The 17358-nt window shown below is 25.0% G+C and overlaps 1 protein-coding gene across 1 annotated transcript in view; it reads left to right on the plus strand.

Annotated features, from left to right (window-relative positions):
* Window positions 1-17358, plus strand: part of LOC132919685 (discoidin domain-containing receptor 2-like) — a 251170-nt gene that overhangs the window by 28647 nt on the left and 205165 nt on the right. The window contains exon 2 of the mRNA XM_060981460.1: window positions 13636-13887. Coding sequence (XP_060837443.1) covers window positions 13788-13887 — 100 coding nt within the window. The 5' untranslated portion in view covers window positions 13636-13787. The remainder of the gene's footprint in view (window positions 1-13635; window positions 13888-17358) is intronic.

The raw sequence follows: 17358 nt of genomic DNA on the forward strand, positions 1-17358 counted from the left end.
TAACTTATAGCTAGGTACACTTATAAATTACATTTTTATTTAATCAATTAATTATTTAAGTAAAAATATTAAAATATTAACAAATGTTCGTATTTTTTCTTGTGAATCCCAATTATTTAAAAAGTACTAGACATTTTTTACTTTTAACCCCCCCCCCCCCCCAAAAAAAAAAGTACAAACTAGATTCCAAACTCAACCATAAATCATCTGCAAAGTTGAAAATAACAGAATTTTTCTACTATAAAAAATGTTTTTAGACATATGCACTACACACACAAATTAATATATATAATTATAAGTCAATACATACATCGCTCTTTCGCTTCATTCAGGATCTAAAATTTATAATAAATGTATAATGTATACCTATACATATATGTATATTTATATTATATAGGATGATTCACTAAGCATGTTAATTTTTCCATTTAATAATGAGTTTGTTTAAAGAAAATATTTTTAATTTTCTGAGATTTGTGTGATATTTCAGATATTTGTGATATTAAGAATTTGAAAATATGATCTTTTAGTATATTTGGAAAATTCAAAAACCAGATATTGAATAATTATATTATCGAAGAAAGTATAGTATGAGCATGCTTGGTGAATTACCCTGTGTATAAATAATACATTATATAAATTAAATATCAAATTTATATTAATATAACATATAAGATAAATAAAAAACATTATATGAACATTAAACTAATAAGTAACCCAAGAAATAAGCAAATGCGTAAAATTTAGAGAAACGTAATTTAACAGCTAAAAAAAATAAGTAGCAATAATAATAATATACCTAAATGTGCACTTAATATTATATCTATTAATATAGTTTTACTTTAAGCTTCCACAATTTTTATACCATGATTATAAAAAGATAATGAATTTATAATTTGATCAATAATTATACTTCAATCAACATTGGAACTCAGACAGGATACATAATAATATTGTGTTATATTATATTTTTAGTTATAATTTTCCTAACCTAATTTAACATTAGCTTCCTGCGTGGTTTACTATGTGAAAATATATTTTAAGATTATAGGAATTAAAATGCGCACATTTAAAAAAAAACCCAATTTAAACATTATAATAGTCTAATATTACAATATAAACATAACATTACTTATTACAAAGCTAATTTTGAATCTACGTTTTACCATCGCAGACATTTATTTTAACGCATACAATTTAACTAGAAGTGCTGTTGTGATAAAAAAATTGTTAACCGAAGGGAAGTGCAATCTTCTTTTTATACATTTTAAATTGGTTATTCTATTACTTTACCCCAATGAGCGAAGAAAAGTTCTAAGATTAAACATGAAAAAATCTACACTAACATGCCTTGAGGGCACAAAAACTTTTATTCTTCTAAACTTGTTCAATATGAGGGAGCACAAATTTTCGAACTCGAACTTCTGAAAACCATCAGTCACCATTTATGTATATTGTATAATAATGTTATTTATAACCATGAAACACATTTTTTTTTGTTGAATATTTAAGTCAAAATCACCAAACAGAAAGCTAATGATTAGTGTTGTTTTATTTTACCTAAAATTATTTTTCCATTGAAACAATATGGATACTGAACTACGAGTAGTTATAGTCATATAAAAATATATTATGATTAAACTGTTCAATTTAAAATTAATATTCTAAAATTATATATGCAGTATACATTATAATTTTTAGAATTATACATTTTGCTGTATACTGATGCTCAATTAATATAAAACATTTTTTTAAATTTTAAATTTTATTTAGTTATACTTTAGTAATTTTGTATTTGAGTTTTGATGGAATATAATAAAATATATTTACATACAATTATTTTATATAGATATATAATTATACTTATAATTTATTAATTAATTTAATTTTTTGAATACAAAATTATTGTTTAGTTAGAAGGGCCATTAGTTTCATCAAAATAAATTAAGGATAAGTATAATATTTAGCTAATATTTCTAATATTGATTTCCTGAATAATGGGAATAAATAATTAGTTGTTAAATCAGAGAGTCGTTGCTGTTCCTGATTTTTTACTTATCAATATACAAGTCATTTATGTTGATTTTATGTACCTACATGAATAAATCATATTATAATAATGTTAATGTTAATATATATATTTATTTATTTTTTAAAACTAAAATAATATCCAGTCATAAATGTATAAATAGTTGTAGGCGTTACATCGCAAGCCATACATTTTTTGTTTAAACTTAGTTTTTTTTTTATTGAAAAGTGTAATTTAAATCTATAAATTAATGTTTATACAATTAGTAACTTTTATAACAGTTAAAAATAACGGAAATTATACAGTGGAAAGGTATTCAGTAACAGTCGAAAGATCATTTTAAATTTAGTTGAACAATTTGTTTTAATAATAACAATACTGAATTAATTCCCATGAATAAAATTATAATTAAGAAAATATAAGTTATGATAAAAGCTAAAGATTTTAGGTAATTTAATTATCTACTTTACATTATTGGTAATTGGACAAAAATTCTTTAAAGTACAGAAAATGTATTTATTTCTTACATTGTTATGATGGTTTTGTATTAGAACGAATATGACATAACTTTAAAAATTAATACAGTTTAATTCGTATTTAAATACCTACACACCAAACAAATAGATACTTGTCATTTGTTTTATAATTTCAGTATTTTCCTATTATTACATTAACATATTTTAACATAGATAGAATCATGGAATGCGACGAGGGAATAGAAAAGCGAACAGAAGTTATTTTATAATAACTTAAAACAACTTATAACAATAATTGGAAATAAATATTTTTTGAACTACAAATAAGGTTTATATAAAAAAAAAAGTTAAAAGGTTAAATCTATTGCTTTTGTTGTGAAAAAAAGAAAATCGAACTTGAAGCGAAGGATCGTATTTGGTGAACCATATATGTGGATTTGTGTGTAAGCGGAACCCAAGTAATTTGTGGGGTCGCTTTTCAAGCTAATTTGTGCCCTTTCTGTGAGTGTGGTTAGTTGTGAAGGAGTGGAAAATCTTTTAAGTAACAGTAATTTATCGTCTTTCAACGAAATGGCAATTTACACGTATACGGCAGTCGATCAATCAGTGTGTTGATATGTTGCGTGTGTTGTATGGAAGGGGTTGCACTACACTATTTAATTGAATTAAAAATAAAAGTATACATTTTCTAAAGTAAATTTAAGAATAAAAGTGCACAAATATAATTTATTATAAAAATATTGTTTAGTTTTAAGATTGATTGAATATGTTTTCAAGAGATCATTCGCGTATGTAAAATGAAAATACAATTTAATACACTGAGAATTAAAATACTTTTGAATTGATAATTATCATATTATATTTACTTTTAAGTAAAAATAAAACTTCGCTGCAATCAAAACTTAGAATGCATATTTTAAGAAATAGATATACTACAATGGCTATTATATTCGTTAGTATAATCTATTATTAGGGTCGTCGTGCGACCGGGAAGATGACCGAACTCGGCCGTTTAGAGGAATTAAAAGTCTATAATATTTTTTTTTTTGATAAATATTTAAAATATCATTGTTATAATAATAATAATAATCGCTTAAAGCATATTTTAAACAGATACGGTTCATTTTACGTTTAAAAAAATCATTATTAATAATTAAAATCAAACCATATATTTTATGATATAAACAAGCCGATAGCCAAATAATACCTGTAATTTACCTCGTTAAAATAATTAAATAATCGTTTATTGGGAATGGGTGGGATATAAAAATTAAATAAAGCATACGGTTACACAATAAATATTATTATTTTCGTATTACACATAAAAAGTAACAACGCGCCAAATTTTCCAAAAATTATTTTTAATTTTATAAATATATAATAACACAGTCTTTCTCTTTGCTATAAACGCTAAGTTCGTAATACTATTTTCCAATTAAAGTTATTCTCAATAATATAATATTATATACCTATTGATACTTACAATTATTGCATATTTGTATGTTGTTGTTAAATGGTAATTGGTATACATTTTCCAAGGAGTAAGACTTAGATTCTTCTTCGAATGTTAATGTTTTATTTCTTCGTCTTGGTCTTTGAAATATACTAAGCAGCAGTAAAAAAAAAAATAAAAAAAAAAAACGATTGTGAGGCTTTGTCATATTAATTGGGTTTTAACTGTAGTAGAAGAGAAACTCTGATCAAAGGATATTTCATCTGCAAACAGTTCAAAAGAAAATTAATTAAGTTGCATAACTTTGCCGCGAACTTTTAGAACTTTTACTAATCTCATTGGTACCTTTAAGTTAATAGCAACGGGCATACGGAAAACGGTCCTATCTTTATATTATATGCATACACTATTATTTATACAGTTTAAGTAATGACATTAGAACTACTTTTAGTTGAAAAAACAATTGACTGATTTGAACAATTAACAACATTTACATAAACAATATAAATAGAATTGTACAAAATAAATAATATAAATAACATAACCCAAACAATTATTTACTCTTTAGTTTCTGAGTAAAGTGGGGAATAAATTGGTTTTACAATGATGTTTATTCTTTGTATTATCTTTTTTTTGTGTAGACGAAGTGTTCAAAAAGTTTCAATTAACACTTTATTAAAGAGGAAATTAAATCTTTCATTATTTCTGTGCATTGTAAAGGTTTTTGGTTTTAATATTAGTTTTTCTAATTATTAGAAAAAGTACCGATAATCATCGTACATTTTTATAGAAATATCAACAACCGCCACTATTTAGAAACTGAAATATAATCAGTATTTTTTTTTTTTTGCTAATAAAGTTTTGTATTATTTTTTATTTTATTAATTATGGGCTAAGTTCAATTCAAAGTATAGTAATATGTAAGTTAAATAATACATACAATAAGCGACAAGTCACTAGAAATGTAACGAAACCATGTGAGATTAAGGTAAGAATGATGGGTAACGTTGGCATCATATGTGCATCATGAGGTGAATTGGATTATTCGAACTATAATTATTATTTTATGTACCGTAAATAATTTTTAATGGGTAAATTCTGTAGATTGTAATTTAAAATCCTAGTTTTTATACCCTCGCATCCTATAATAATTTAAAAACATGAACAATTTTAATATTTGATTAACTGTAAATACATTTTATTATTAAATTTCAGTGATTTTGATATTATATTTAACTTATTTTTCTTATTTCAGGTTTTAAACAAATAAATAATTTTTAAACATATCAAGTTTTTTTCTTTTCCCCCCTTGGTTTAGATAGGTACTGTTGTATATTTTTCTTTGTTTTCAGTCGATTACCCGCGTTCATAAAAACACAATTCCAATGTTAAAAAAACAACAATAAAGGAAAAAATTATATTGCAACGTGATGTTCTTCCATAAAAAAAAATCATAGCGTACATCATAGAAGTTATATCTATAAAATAATATATTTATCTTTTGTACACTCTTGCCCATCTGGTTATTTAGAAGAAATTTCATATCGTATAATCTCATAACAATGCATTGTCATATCTTAAAGTTATAGTTTAACTGGAAAAATATTATTGTTATATAATATTATACAATAATCGGAGTAACTTTAATCATAATACAATTTAATATGCCATGCTGAAAGACACACACCACTACAGATGGTCGATAAAATCCTTGAAAAAATAATAAAAGATAATTCAAATATTATCAAAGTAGGTGATCATGACGCCTTTATAATATATAGTTTGTATATATATATATACACACATGTACATAATATAAAACATAGAATTTATTTCAACAAATAAATGAATAGGTATGTATGTTTAGACTTGTATGTCACTTAAATTAAGCTAAATCTCTATAAACGGGTATATTATGTACTTCAATCGGCTGATTTTATAAACGAAGTATTGCATATACTTCAAATAGAAATGTATATATTATTATTATTATTATTATATGGTTTTTCTATATTCAAACGTCAATTTTAGTAATAATATTTACAACTTGAGTGACGTAGTTTGATCTCGGAAGGTCTCGGTATGTGATAGGAGACGAGTGATACATATATATTCTCTAAAAAAGACTGAATGGTGTATATTGTACAATAAATTGTAATATTATTCTTATTTGTAATTTATATTTTTCAAATAAAAGAATTGTGTATTTTAATGACGACGTACAAGGATTAAATGTTAATAATATAATGTACTCTAATTAAGCTCTTGTTCGTGATTAATTATCTTTCTCTGGTTAATGATTTAATTAAAAACTATATGACTTACGTTCTAACAAACTATTTGATACATATGTGGCTAAGGCTTCGAATAATTTTTCCCCTTGATACTTGATAAAATATAATAAATATTTGGTTGAAAAAATATAATTATTTTATTAAATTTATAATATTTTAATACAATTTTCGAGATATTGAAATGATACATAAATTAACATCTATTTAAGTTGTTTATATTTTGTTTTTATATATTATTAACTTTGAATAAAATATAGATAGGTGATATTTTATTACTTAACTTATGGTATGCACTAAATAATATGTCTACACATGTTAGTGACAGAAAAAAAAACATTACCTAGTGACATTACATCTATCAAGAATATTTTAAACTATGAAATTGAAGCGGTTTGTTATAAAGTGATAAAAATTAGTCTCATTTTCAACAAAAGTACAAGGAAGAAAGCCAATAATAGTATTATTCATCGCTGTTTTTAATTTGTTTGTATAGCTATACAATATTTAAACTTGGTAATTTTCTCCACATCTATATTTTTCTATAATTTTCTCATAAAGAATAAACATAGTAGTGTTTACGACATCGAAATAGTATATTATCACTTAACTATGTACTTACTATGGTTACATTTTAAAGTACACTAGGTATGTTATGATAATAATAATATGAAAATTATGGAGAATTGTATACCTAAAACACCGCCTGATAAATTTTGGTCTTATTGGAATTGATTCGTTATATTATGCGAACACTATAATATATTATAGAATCTATACTATAGATCATAGTTTGCTTAATTACAAACAAACACAGCACTTTAATTTGATTATATTTTATATTATATTTATGGAAAAAAATTCTGCTCAGAATACCATAATAATGTTATTATAAACAGCTATCTGTATAATATACCTATTTCTGTAAAGATAATAAAAATAATAACAGTGAAAAAAAAATCGCACACAAGCGACCAATAAGACCTGTACTTTTATGTTAATGTTGACGACTATGTAGAAGTTTTCTCTCAAAACTTTGACGATCATCATGCGAATACGGGTCTTATTGTGGTCTGTGGGGAAATAGAGTCCTTTACGATACAGCCCAGCCATATATTGAACCCCGAGGACACTTCTGTTTCAATCTGGCATGTCGTATTACAGACGGTCCGGTTTGCTTTTAAAGCAATCGTAATTGAAAAGGTATCGACTAAAAAAAAAAAAATAAATAAAAAAATATATTCATTGGTAAATATAATACATAGCATATATTACTATTTAAAATAAAATAATATACCTACATAGCTGATATTCAAAATTATTTTCAACACACCACAGTCATTTTTATAGGGTCTATCTAGATTTTAGTATACATGTAGAGATGAGTTGATTTTATAATATTATATAATTATAAAATACGCTGAAAATATTTGAACAAAAATATGTTAATTCGTATTAATTGAGTATATTTATATTTTTTGTCTTACATCGTCAATAATATAATTTTTAATTCTCAGCATAACTAATGATTTATTAGTTTACAACAATTTATTTGTTATATTTTATATATATGTGATTATTATAATTTAAGATATCTACCTACCTACCATCATGAGTACTCAACACTATAACAGTTTCATTCAATTTTAAAGTTTAAATATTGGTCGGGTATTTAGTTAAGTTAATATTAATACTTTAGAATATTAAAAAAAAAAAAAAAATAGTGACATTTCTGACTAGAATAAATCTATTTTTACTAAAATAGTTTGAATTTTTTTTTTACCTAATGGAAACAAATAAAAGCTTAGAATTATATTAAAACTAAATAATTTGATTTTAGGTTTTTTTCATAATAGCTGTAATTTGTGTAGCTGATTAAAATTAATTATTGTTATCATAATTTATAGTACTAGTTAGTACTAATTACTATTTATAATAAATGATATTACTTAAAATTAGATACAAAAGTTAACCATAGTCAAACAATTTTAAAATCAAAAGACAATTAGCATCATACGATTATTTTAATACTGATGTACTGAATTTTAAAAAAAAAACATTTTATAATTATGTTTGTAGAATTATTAGTTTTAATGTATTATTCAAAGTTACTTAATAATATGCCTATTAGTTATTGTATTCAATAAATGTTAAAAGTAATATTATTTAATCATTAAATTATAATGGATTATGGGAAATTTTAAATTTTAAAAACATACTATAAACATTATAGTATTAAATTTAATTCAATAATTTATCTACATTGTTTAATAATAGGTTTTATTATTAATTGTATGTAGGTATATCCATAAATACAAAAGTTACGTTTTAATGGCGTTGATCTAAAACACTTAATTTTTTTAACACCAGCATAAGGAACAAATTAGTTGCAAATATATTTTATCTTATTTTCCTCATTATAGAATAACTTGATTAACAATAATGGAAATGTACTCAAAAGAATTTAAATTGCATGCGACAAATGTAAAAAAAAATACACAAATATTTCTGAACGGAATAGTAACACTATATTGTCTTTATTATCGTATTTGCGTGCATCAGGTGGAATAGGGAGAGAATACAATTAAAAATGTAATTATAAATCCTAGTTGGTATACCTACCCAACTCGGACATTTTTTTTTCATAACGTAAAAAGTTGAAACGAACCATTGTAAGTTGTAACATGTGGACTGTACATATAGAAACGTTCTGCTATCTTTAATGAGAAAAATATTATAATTAATTTTTAACATTTTCCTATTCGATACGTCATGTTGACAATGTCAATAATCCGTTTGTCATTTTATTGACGTGTTATGTTTACCACATTGTACATTAAAAAAAAAATGTCCCTTACATATGTACGTGTGTGACCCCATATAATAAATCACCCATATACGTCAACCAGTAAGTACATCCGAGAAACAACTTCCGGGTAACGCCTTTGATGGAGATGTATACAAAACGAGGGTGTGAATTAAACCGTTATCGAATAATATAGGCTCGTAATTATTTTCAGTCTCTGTGAATTTAGTGTATGAACGACGATGGACAATACCTCAATAGTAAAACCTTTTGATTATTAATTTGTTTGATGTATTTTAATATTTCATACTCGTAGATGGCATAGTGGAAACTTCCAACTATAATAGTTCAAAGTTACGAAGTACCACATGGTGTTGTTGTTATGGTACATTACATTTTAAAAGTATTCATTCCAACATAAGTAATTATTTTTATCACTAAAATATTAAAAATAGATTTCAGCAAAATAAGGATCATTCCTTAGTTGTGATACATTTCAGGCTTGGGAAATTATACGACACACTTATTAGATACACTACAATTATAATATTTTATGGTGAAAATTATTTTACGTAAAATTTATCATATAAATATTTTTATTTAAATTCATTTAACTTTCAATATTAACAAAATTAACAAAAGAAAATTATAATGGGTTCAAAAATTTGACCTACTGTAATAATGTTATTTCTATAGTTTTACTATTTAGTATTTTATAGCTCTAACAAGTTATAGCAAATATTTAGATCTTTAGGAAGTAGCTCTAGATAATATGTTATATTATTTTATTTTGAAATTATGTATAATATATATTTAGAATAGTCCTCTACCAAGAGGTTAGGTTAAGTTGTTTTTCTATCAATAATAGTAATATATACACATACTACACAATTTATGTAAGCCTTAAACTTTATTTCATAGAATTTGGATCATGGCAGAAGTATATTTTACTAAGTAACATTTACTTCTTAATTTAAATAATTTATACAGATTCTTATAACTAAACAAATGATTTTTGTTATGAAAAATATGTATTAATAATTTTTAAATGAAACGTAATTTTAGAATTATGACGAATTAAACACGATTTATAGTTTTATTTTCAATATTTAATATAGTTATGTCGAGAATTATTGTTTTTTAATTTTCTTGCTAACAAAAAAATAATTTAATGAAAATTTATTTTTTATTACTATTATAATGTCCTGAATAGTTTAAACCATCCAAGTATTATTGTTACTAGACAGAATGGGTATAATATATATTATATATATATATTATAGGTACAATAGTAAATGTAACTTTTCTATGTGTGTGTTTCTGATTTCTGAGGGTTAATTAAATAGTTTTACACGATATTATATGAGTTACCGTCAGCTAACTTCGTAACAACTGTTGGGAATTATATTTTAAATACATTTTACGCACTGTTAATTCAAGTTATTAAATGTTGATAGACAATACATAAAATATGTACTCGCTGTGTTGTGTCTTCTCATGTTGTTTAATATTATAACCGACTAAAGCAGTCACAATGATGGTTAGGTACAATATAGGGTACAATACAATATTATACTCTCTATACCCAATGATATTATGATAAAAGACAACAAACTATCTACTTTAAACTTATATTAGTTACTATAACTGACTGTGCATTTTTGATGATCATATTATATTCAGCGTCATGTAAGGATACTCTTTTGCTCATTAAAAGCTTTTGGTAATCAACTGTTTGAAGAAATACATTAGAATATAATTATATATATATATATATATATATATATAATATGTACCTATAATAATTAGGAAGCACTTCGAAGACGAGTAAAGCTTTGAACGCGTACATACGTAATATTATGTATGTTATTACAATGTTATACCTTCCAAGTATAATGCATATTATATTATTATACTAATGTAAAATGCCTACCTACCATTTAATTAACTGTTTATGAATTATTATGATTATATTCAATTTCTGTCTTGTGTGTCTTAAACTTTGATGCATTACTATATTCCTGTGCTTACAAATGATGTTTGAAATCAAAGTTATTGAACAAAATATTAAAATGACATTGAAAGGAAACAAGTTCATGTATGTATACAGGATATATATATATGACATATGTGTATATATAGTATATATATATGACATATGTGTATATATAATATATATATATAGTATATACATACTATATATTTTAGTTAGTTTAGTTTATTTTTTTGATAATGATTTTAATTCAAGCAGTACCAATTAGAAACAATTTTTAGCAATATTACCCAAATGGCAAAAATTAATATTGATTATAATTATAATTATTTTGATATTATTTGAAAAAAAAAATATCCGATAAATGTGAAAGAATTACAAAATCAGAGATAGTTATTAATAATAAGTACTAAAAACTTATTACTTAATTTTACTATAATATGGTATACCAAAAAATTATTATTATATTTATTTTTGTCTTAAGCATAAATACTATTGAATGTTCTTGATTGATTTATTGAATAAAAGATGTAAAACTTATTTATTTTTTATAAAAAAGAAAAAGAAATTCAATTTATCAGTCACTTGTTTCACTTTTATAATGCAATTTTTCTTCAATGAATCCACAATAATGTCAATGTGTACCGTAAAATATCTTTGATTTCCAGCTACAAAAGGTACCTACTCGGTGACGTAGTGCTAGAAATGGAATTGTTAAAAATATATGAGTAACACGTGGGGCGAGGGAGAAATACTTTATAGTATAACAACGTGTTTTGCTCTGGTTTTGATTAAAATACGAAGAAAACGTCTTCTGGGAATACCTTGTGCGTATCTTCCTTTTTACATTTATTTTGATTATATGTATGCTTATATGTATACATATTTATTATTATGTTTACCTAAAGTGTAAAAAAAAAGATTTGAAAAAAAATCAGCCTGCATGTAATACTAAATAAAAGCAGGTTTTTGAAAATAACAAGACAAAAAAGTCTTATAATTATTTTTAGCTTATTATTTCAAATTTAAGTATATACTAAGATAGTAATGCATTTTAGCCACAGCTTGTGGTACTTTAACTATAGCTAAATTATTTTTTTTTTACATTTAACTTTTTTAAATTCAATTCAGTTAAAGTCTAACGACAGTTACAACTGTTAAGATGTTTTTCTAACGTTTACTTTATTATTTAAACATTGAATTCTTGTGAGTCAATTTATAGTACCATTATAATATTACTATATTAAGAAAATTATCTATAGATATTAACAAGTAAAAATTTGGAAAATATGTTATGTATTATTTTGGGTAAATAATTGCGTTAAATAAACTTATTTATCTCTATATTAATAAATATTTTTTTTTTGTAAAAATAAATTCCAAACTTATACTTTAGATTATAGTAATATAAAAAAAATAATTTTTTCATTTGTTTAAATTTTCTAAAATTCCTGAATTATAATTTAAAATGTTTTCTAAAGGTTTTTAGTTCTATAGTTTTTATTCATTATTTTCATTTATTACTTTTATATCCTAACCATAGAAGTTCCATAAGCGGATTGTCTTCAAATCTAGTATTTTCAATCATAAACCGTAAATATAACTTGTGTTTATTAAACCTAATTTATAAAGACCGTGTAAACCAATTAAAAAAAATCGTTTTCATTAAACATTATTTATTTGAATAACGTAGAAGTTAACATATTAAGATATTTTATCTGATGTTTGGTGTCCTTTTACAAATGGATCATACTTTAAATGAAAAGTGACAACATGAATACTCGTATAACTGTCTGTTAAACTTCTTTTAATTTTATAATTACTTAAAGATAATAGTAATTTATAAGTAGGTATGGAATAAGTAGAAGGGGTCCTTTACACGCATTAACAAATTTAAAGTTATGAGAAAATTCCTACCAAAAAATGTATGTTTGCTTTTGTTGTCATACCTTGTGAATTTGATATGCTTCTTATGAAATGTCTTGTGTAAAATATTTTCTTACACGACGTACGGGTATAATGGTAACAAAAGCTCCCTTTCTTTTGTTACATTTGCGCTCAACGACCTCTTGGGGGCTGTCTAGAATGCAATCTGTAACCGAAAAGACACCAAAGTGAAAGATGCCACGGACCTAGTGTAGTATAGAAAGGGTAATATAGAAAATATGATCATATTTACCTGTGTTTGTATTGTTATATAACCTTTGACCATCATGATCTTCGAACAGTAGTCATGGTGATATTGATTCACTTCAGAGTGCCTATACGACAAAATATATAAGCTGCTTTTTGAACTAAACATATAACTTGTGTGTCATACATATTTGACACATACCTAGGTATTGATGGTGAACATAATAATATACCGGTGTTTTGGGGTTCAGTTACAGTGAGTGGGTCAGTTGTATTCCTTTGGGGTTATTGAACGCTAAAAGTAGAGATGTTTTTAATTATTCACGGTAACGTGGCACTGATAATTGGCAGTAAAAATGATACCATCTAGATTCTAGAAGATGGAGCAAAATAGTGAATGATTAAAATCATTAGTTTAAAATTATTATTTATATTCGATTTTTTTTTATTTTAGGTTTTTTTCAACTTGTGCAAGCCATGTTTAAATGTTTTCCGATAAGCGGCTTTCTTTCATCGTACACTGTCAGGCATAAGCAATATGGCGGATGTGTTTTCCAATGCCGATTCATGTCGATGCGATAAAACGAATTGTTTTGTGTTTCGAAAATGATCGTGTGGACAGGCTTGCGATATACAATGCAGTGGTTTGTGGTTCTTGTGCTGTTGCTTGCGTACCGTTTGGGACCTGCCAATTCATTCAGTTATCGTAAGTGTTTCATTCATATTCTTATTATTATGAATATTTTTTAAATGACATTTAAACTCATCTCAGTTGAATTTTTATGATACTAAAAATGCAATAACATGAAAACAATAAATTATTTTCGGGATTTTAAACATATTAGTCATCTAGTGATTTTTTTCTAAATCATGAACATTTTGCTAAGTATTGGCATGTAAATCAATCAAAATTTTTTTGAAAAACATGGAGTGTCTTATAACAACTTAACTCTATACAAATTTCACTAATATTAAACTCTAATTATTATTTTAATCATTTCCTATCATTCTATTATATTTCATGTCTTAGTTAAATATTATTATAAAAAGAATTCTTGAAACATTATTTTTTGTTTACAAATTAAATTTTATGCATTTCAAGACAAGTAAAACTATAAAACTTAAAAGCTTTTGATTGATCTTTATTTTACTTTGATGACATGGCCATTAGCACTACATAAATTTACATTATTGTAATTACATGTTATACTAAAAGCGTTGTATATGTTTACTTATTCACAGTTTTCTGTTGTAATTTATTAAATAAGTTGTCAATGCTGCAGAAAATTATTCAAGTTTTAAACAATTATATCAATCGATTAAAAAGTTAACTAAGTATTTTTGTATTTATTAAAGTAATTAAGTATATTAACTATAATTATATAGTATAAAGAAATTATTAAAATTTAAAATTTAAAGAATTTAAACTTAACATTTGAGGTTCTATTAATTTTGATGAAAACTTATTAATTAATTGATTTTTGTAATTAAAATACTCATTGATTACATATTTTTTACTATTATTGAAATAAAAACTCCAAATTTTAAGAAAGCTTCAGTAGTAGTCGAAAACTTTAATATATACTTATAAATTTAAAAAAATTCTGAAATAATCAATCAGTAAAAATTTCAAGTTGTAATATTATGCTAAAAGTTTTTCTTCCCGGTGGAAATCGAACCAACTCGGTACTCCTCCTGGAATTCCCTTTGATCGCTATTTATTGAAATTTTCTGGAAAAGTATTGGAAATTCTTAAATTATCTATGTAAAGTATACTATTTGTATCTAATATCTTAGAAAAGTACCTTGTATGAAACTTTTTGATAAAAAAAATAAAAAAAAATAAATACATTGTTGAAAAAATAATTATATTGAGTTTTAGAACTGAAAAATCACATAGGTAGACATCAAATATGGCGTATACCTAAAAAATATACTCTCAGTATTTACATATTAATATAAAATTTATAAACACTGATTAATTTCATAAAAAAAACCATATCATCATTATCATAATATGCATACTGTATATGTTTATACAATATATTATGTAATAGGTATGTATAAGTAATAAATACCTAAAATATAATAACAATCGTATGAATAAACGTTATAATATTCCAGATGATTAGATTTGCGTGTTTTTAGTTTAGGTACGTCATTCTACATGCGAAAGTATGTGTATAGTATATTTTCCAAAATTAAAAAAAAAAAAAAAAAAAAAAAAAAGAATATTACTGAAACACGCAATGGAACAATAAAAACGTATTAGCATGCGAAATTTGATCTGACGTCGTATTCCATTAACCTGTCTATGAAAACACGAGAATCTCTTAATATACTCGAATGCATAAATGTATTAATAAAAATGTTACTGTTTGTAATTTATTTATTTAATACAATATTTTTATCAGTCACATTTATTACGTATGCGTGTGTATTATAGTCGTATACACAACTTGTCACACGAAATACCTACTTAGAATAATTATAAAACAAACGCTATTTAAACAAACATTTCTTAGTAGAGTATTTGCATCGAATCTTGACCTATAGGAGATATTCTATCATTTTTTGAGAAAAGATATAATCTATAATATGAAATTGTCACAATGTTATGTGTAGGTAGGTATAACCCATACAATTTCATTCCTAGCAATTCACATATTTTATTATTATTGTCAGATTTTTCAGACAAAAGTTGATGGTTATTGTTAGAAATTTAAGAAGTTTAAATAAAAATAAACTAATCGCATAATTAATATTCGATAATTTAAATCTAGAACTCTCGTGTAGGTTATTATTTGCTTGAATTAACTATAAGTTATTGATCCAAGTCTATAAAACAATGTTCAAAAACAAAATCAAAACTTTTTTTTTTAAATGTAAGTAGTGTACTTATATTATACTTGAAAATTAAAAAGAAAAGTTTTATTACGATGTTTTGAATTATAATAGACTTTAGAATATTTTTAAAATCAAAATTAAACAAAATAACAAACAATAAACATTCTAATTAAATTTATGCATTTCATCATTTATTATTTAAATATACTTTGGTATACGGTAAAAAATTGTTTTTGATAATAAGTAATATAGTTGTATTATTATTAATATTATTACCGAAAAAATTTATAGAATAATAATATAATCGCGGGTCGTGATTCGCAATGACTGGTAATACAATATAATATTATTATATACCACAATATATTTTTTAATGTTTTTAATTATACAGAATAAGCTCAGCAGGGGACATCCCAGCTGGTGTTACTGTTCAGACTGTCGGGTACAAATTATTTTATTTATGGATATATGAACTAGTATTATAGCTCACTATATTAAAATACGGTGAAAATCAAAGCGTCAAAACGTTACATACTTACCTGTTATGTTAATAAACGCCAGTTAAAATAACATAAGCATACACGCGAATGACATGAAATACTTAGGATCTTAGGGAATAATGTAGATGCATGATTGTAATCGGTATATTATTGTAGTATAAAGTAATATCGTTTTAATTTTGTGCTTGACATGTGTCCGACTGCGTTCTAGGTTCACCGTTGCACAATTGCATATTATTATGCGGGGGATCTATGGTGCAATGTGGGTGGTGTATAGGTAGACACTAGAGACGTGGTGAAGTTTGGGCGGCACGTTGGCGGGACAAATGGATTTCGAACCGGGTGAAATATAAGGAGAAAGAAAATATTATTGTAGGGACCCCGCCCCGTCTCCCTTATCGATTGCCTATTTTACCGCCTTAAACACTTCTCTGAATTTGACAGCGAGACCGCCGCGGACGCCCGTTCGTATATTTACAGCTCTTGTCGAATCCAACAGTTTCGTTCCCTCCCCTACCTACATGCCACACTCCCACCAAACACTCTCGTCGACGTTTTCCATTCCATTCCGGTCTATTCGTGCCGCACTGCCTATTATACAAACCTTCTACGGCAACATTTTGTTGTTGTTGTTGTTGGTCGTTGTTGCCGTTTTTTTCTCTCCTCCATCCGGCAGACGTCGAAGGGTGTTTTGAAAAATCGTTCACGGCGCGAAGAGAATTTTCTCACTCACTTACTCATTCTCTCTCTCTCTCACTCTCTCGTTCTAGACGTGTCGAATTGGTCGTGTTCTTTACTCCATTTATTTTCTCTCTGACTAAATCTTCCAC

Source organism: Rhopalosiphum padi, chromosome 2 (genome assembly GCF_020882245.1).
Source record: "Rhopalosiphum padi isolate XX-2018 chromosome 2, ASM2088224v1, whole genome shotgun sequence".
Taxonomy (NCBI): Eukaryota; Metazoa; Arthropoda; class Insecta; order Hemiptera; family Aphididae; genus Rhopalosiphum; species Rhopalosiphum padi.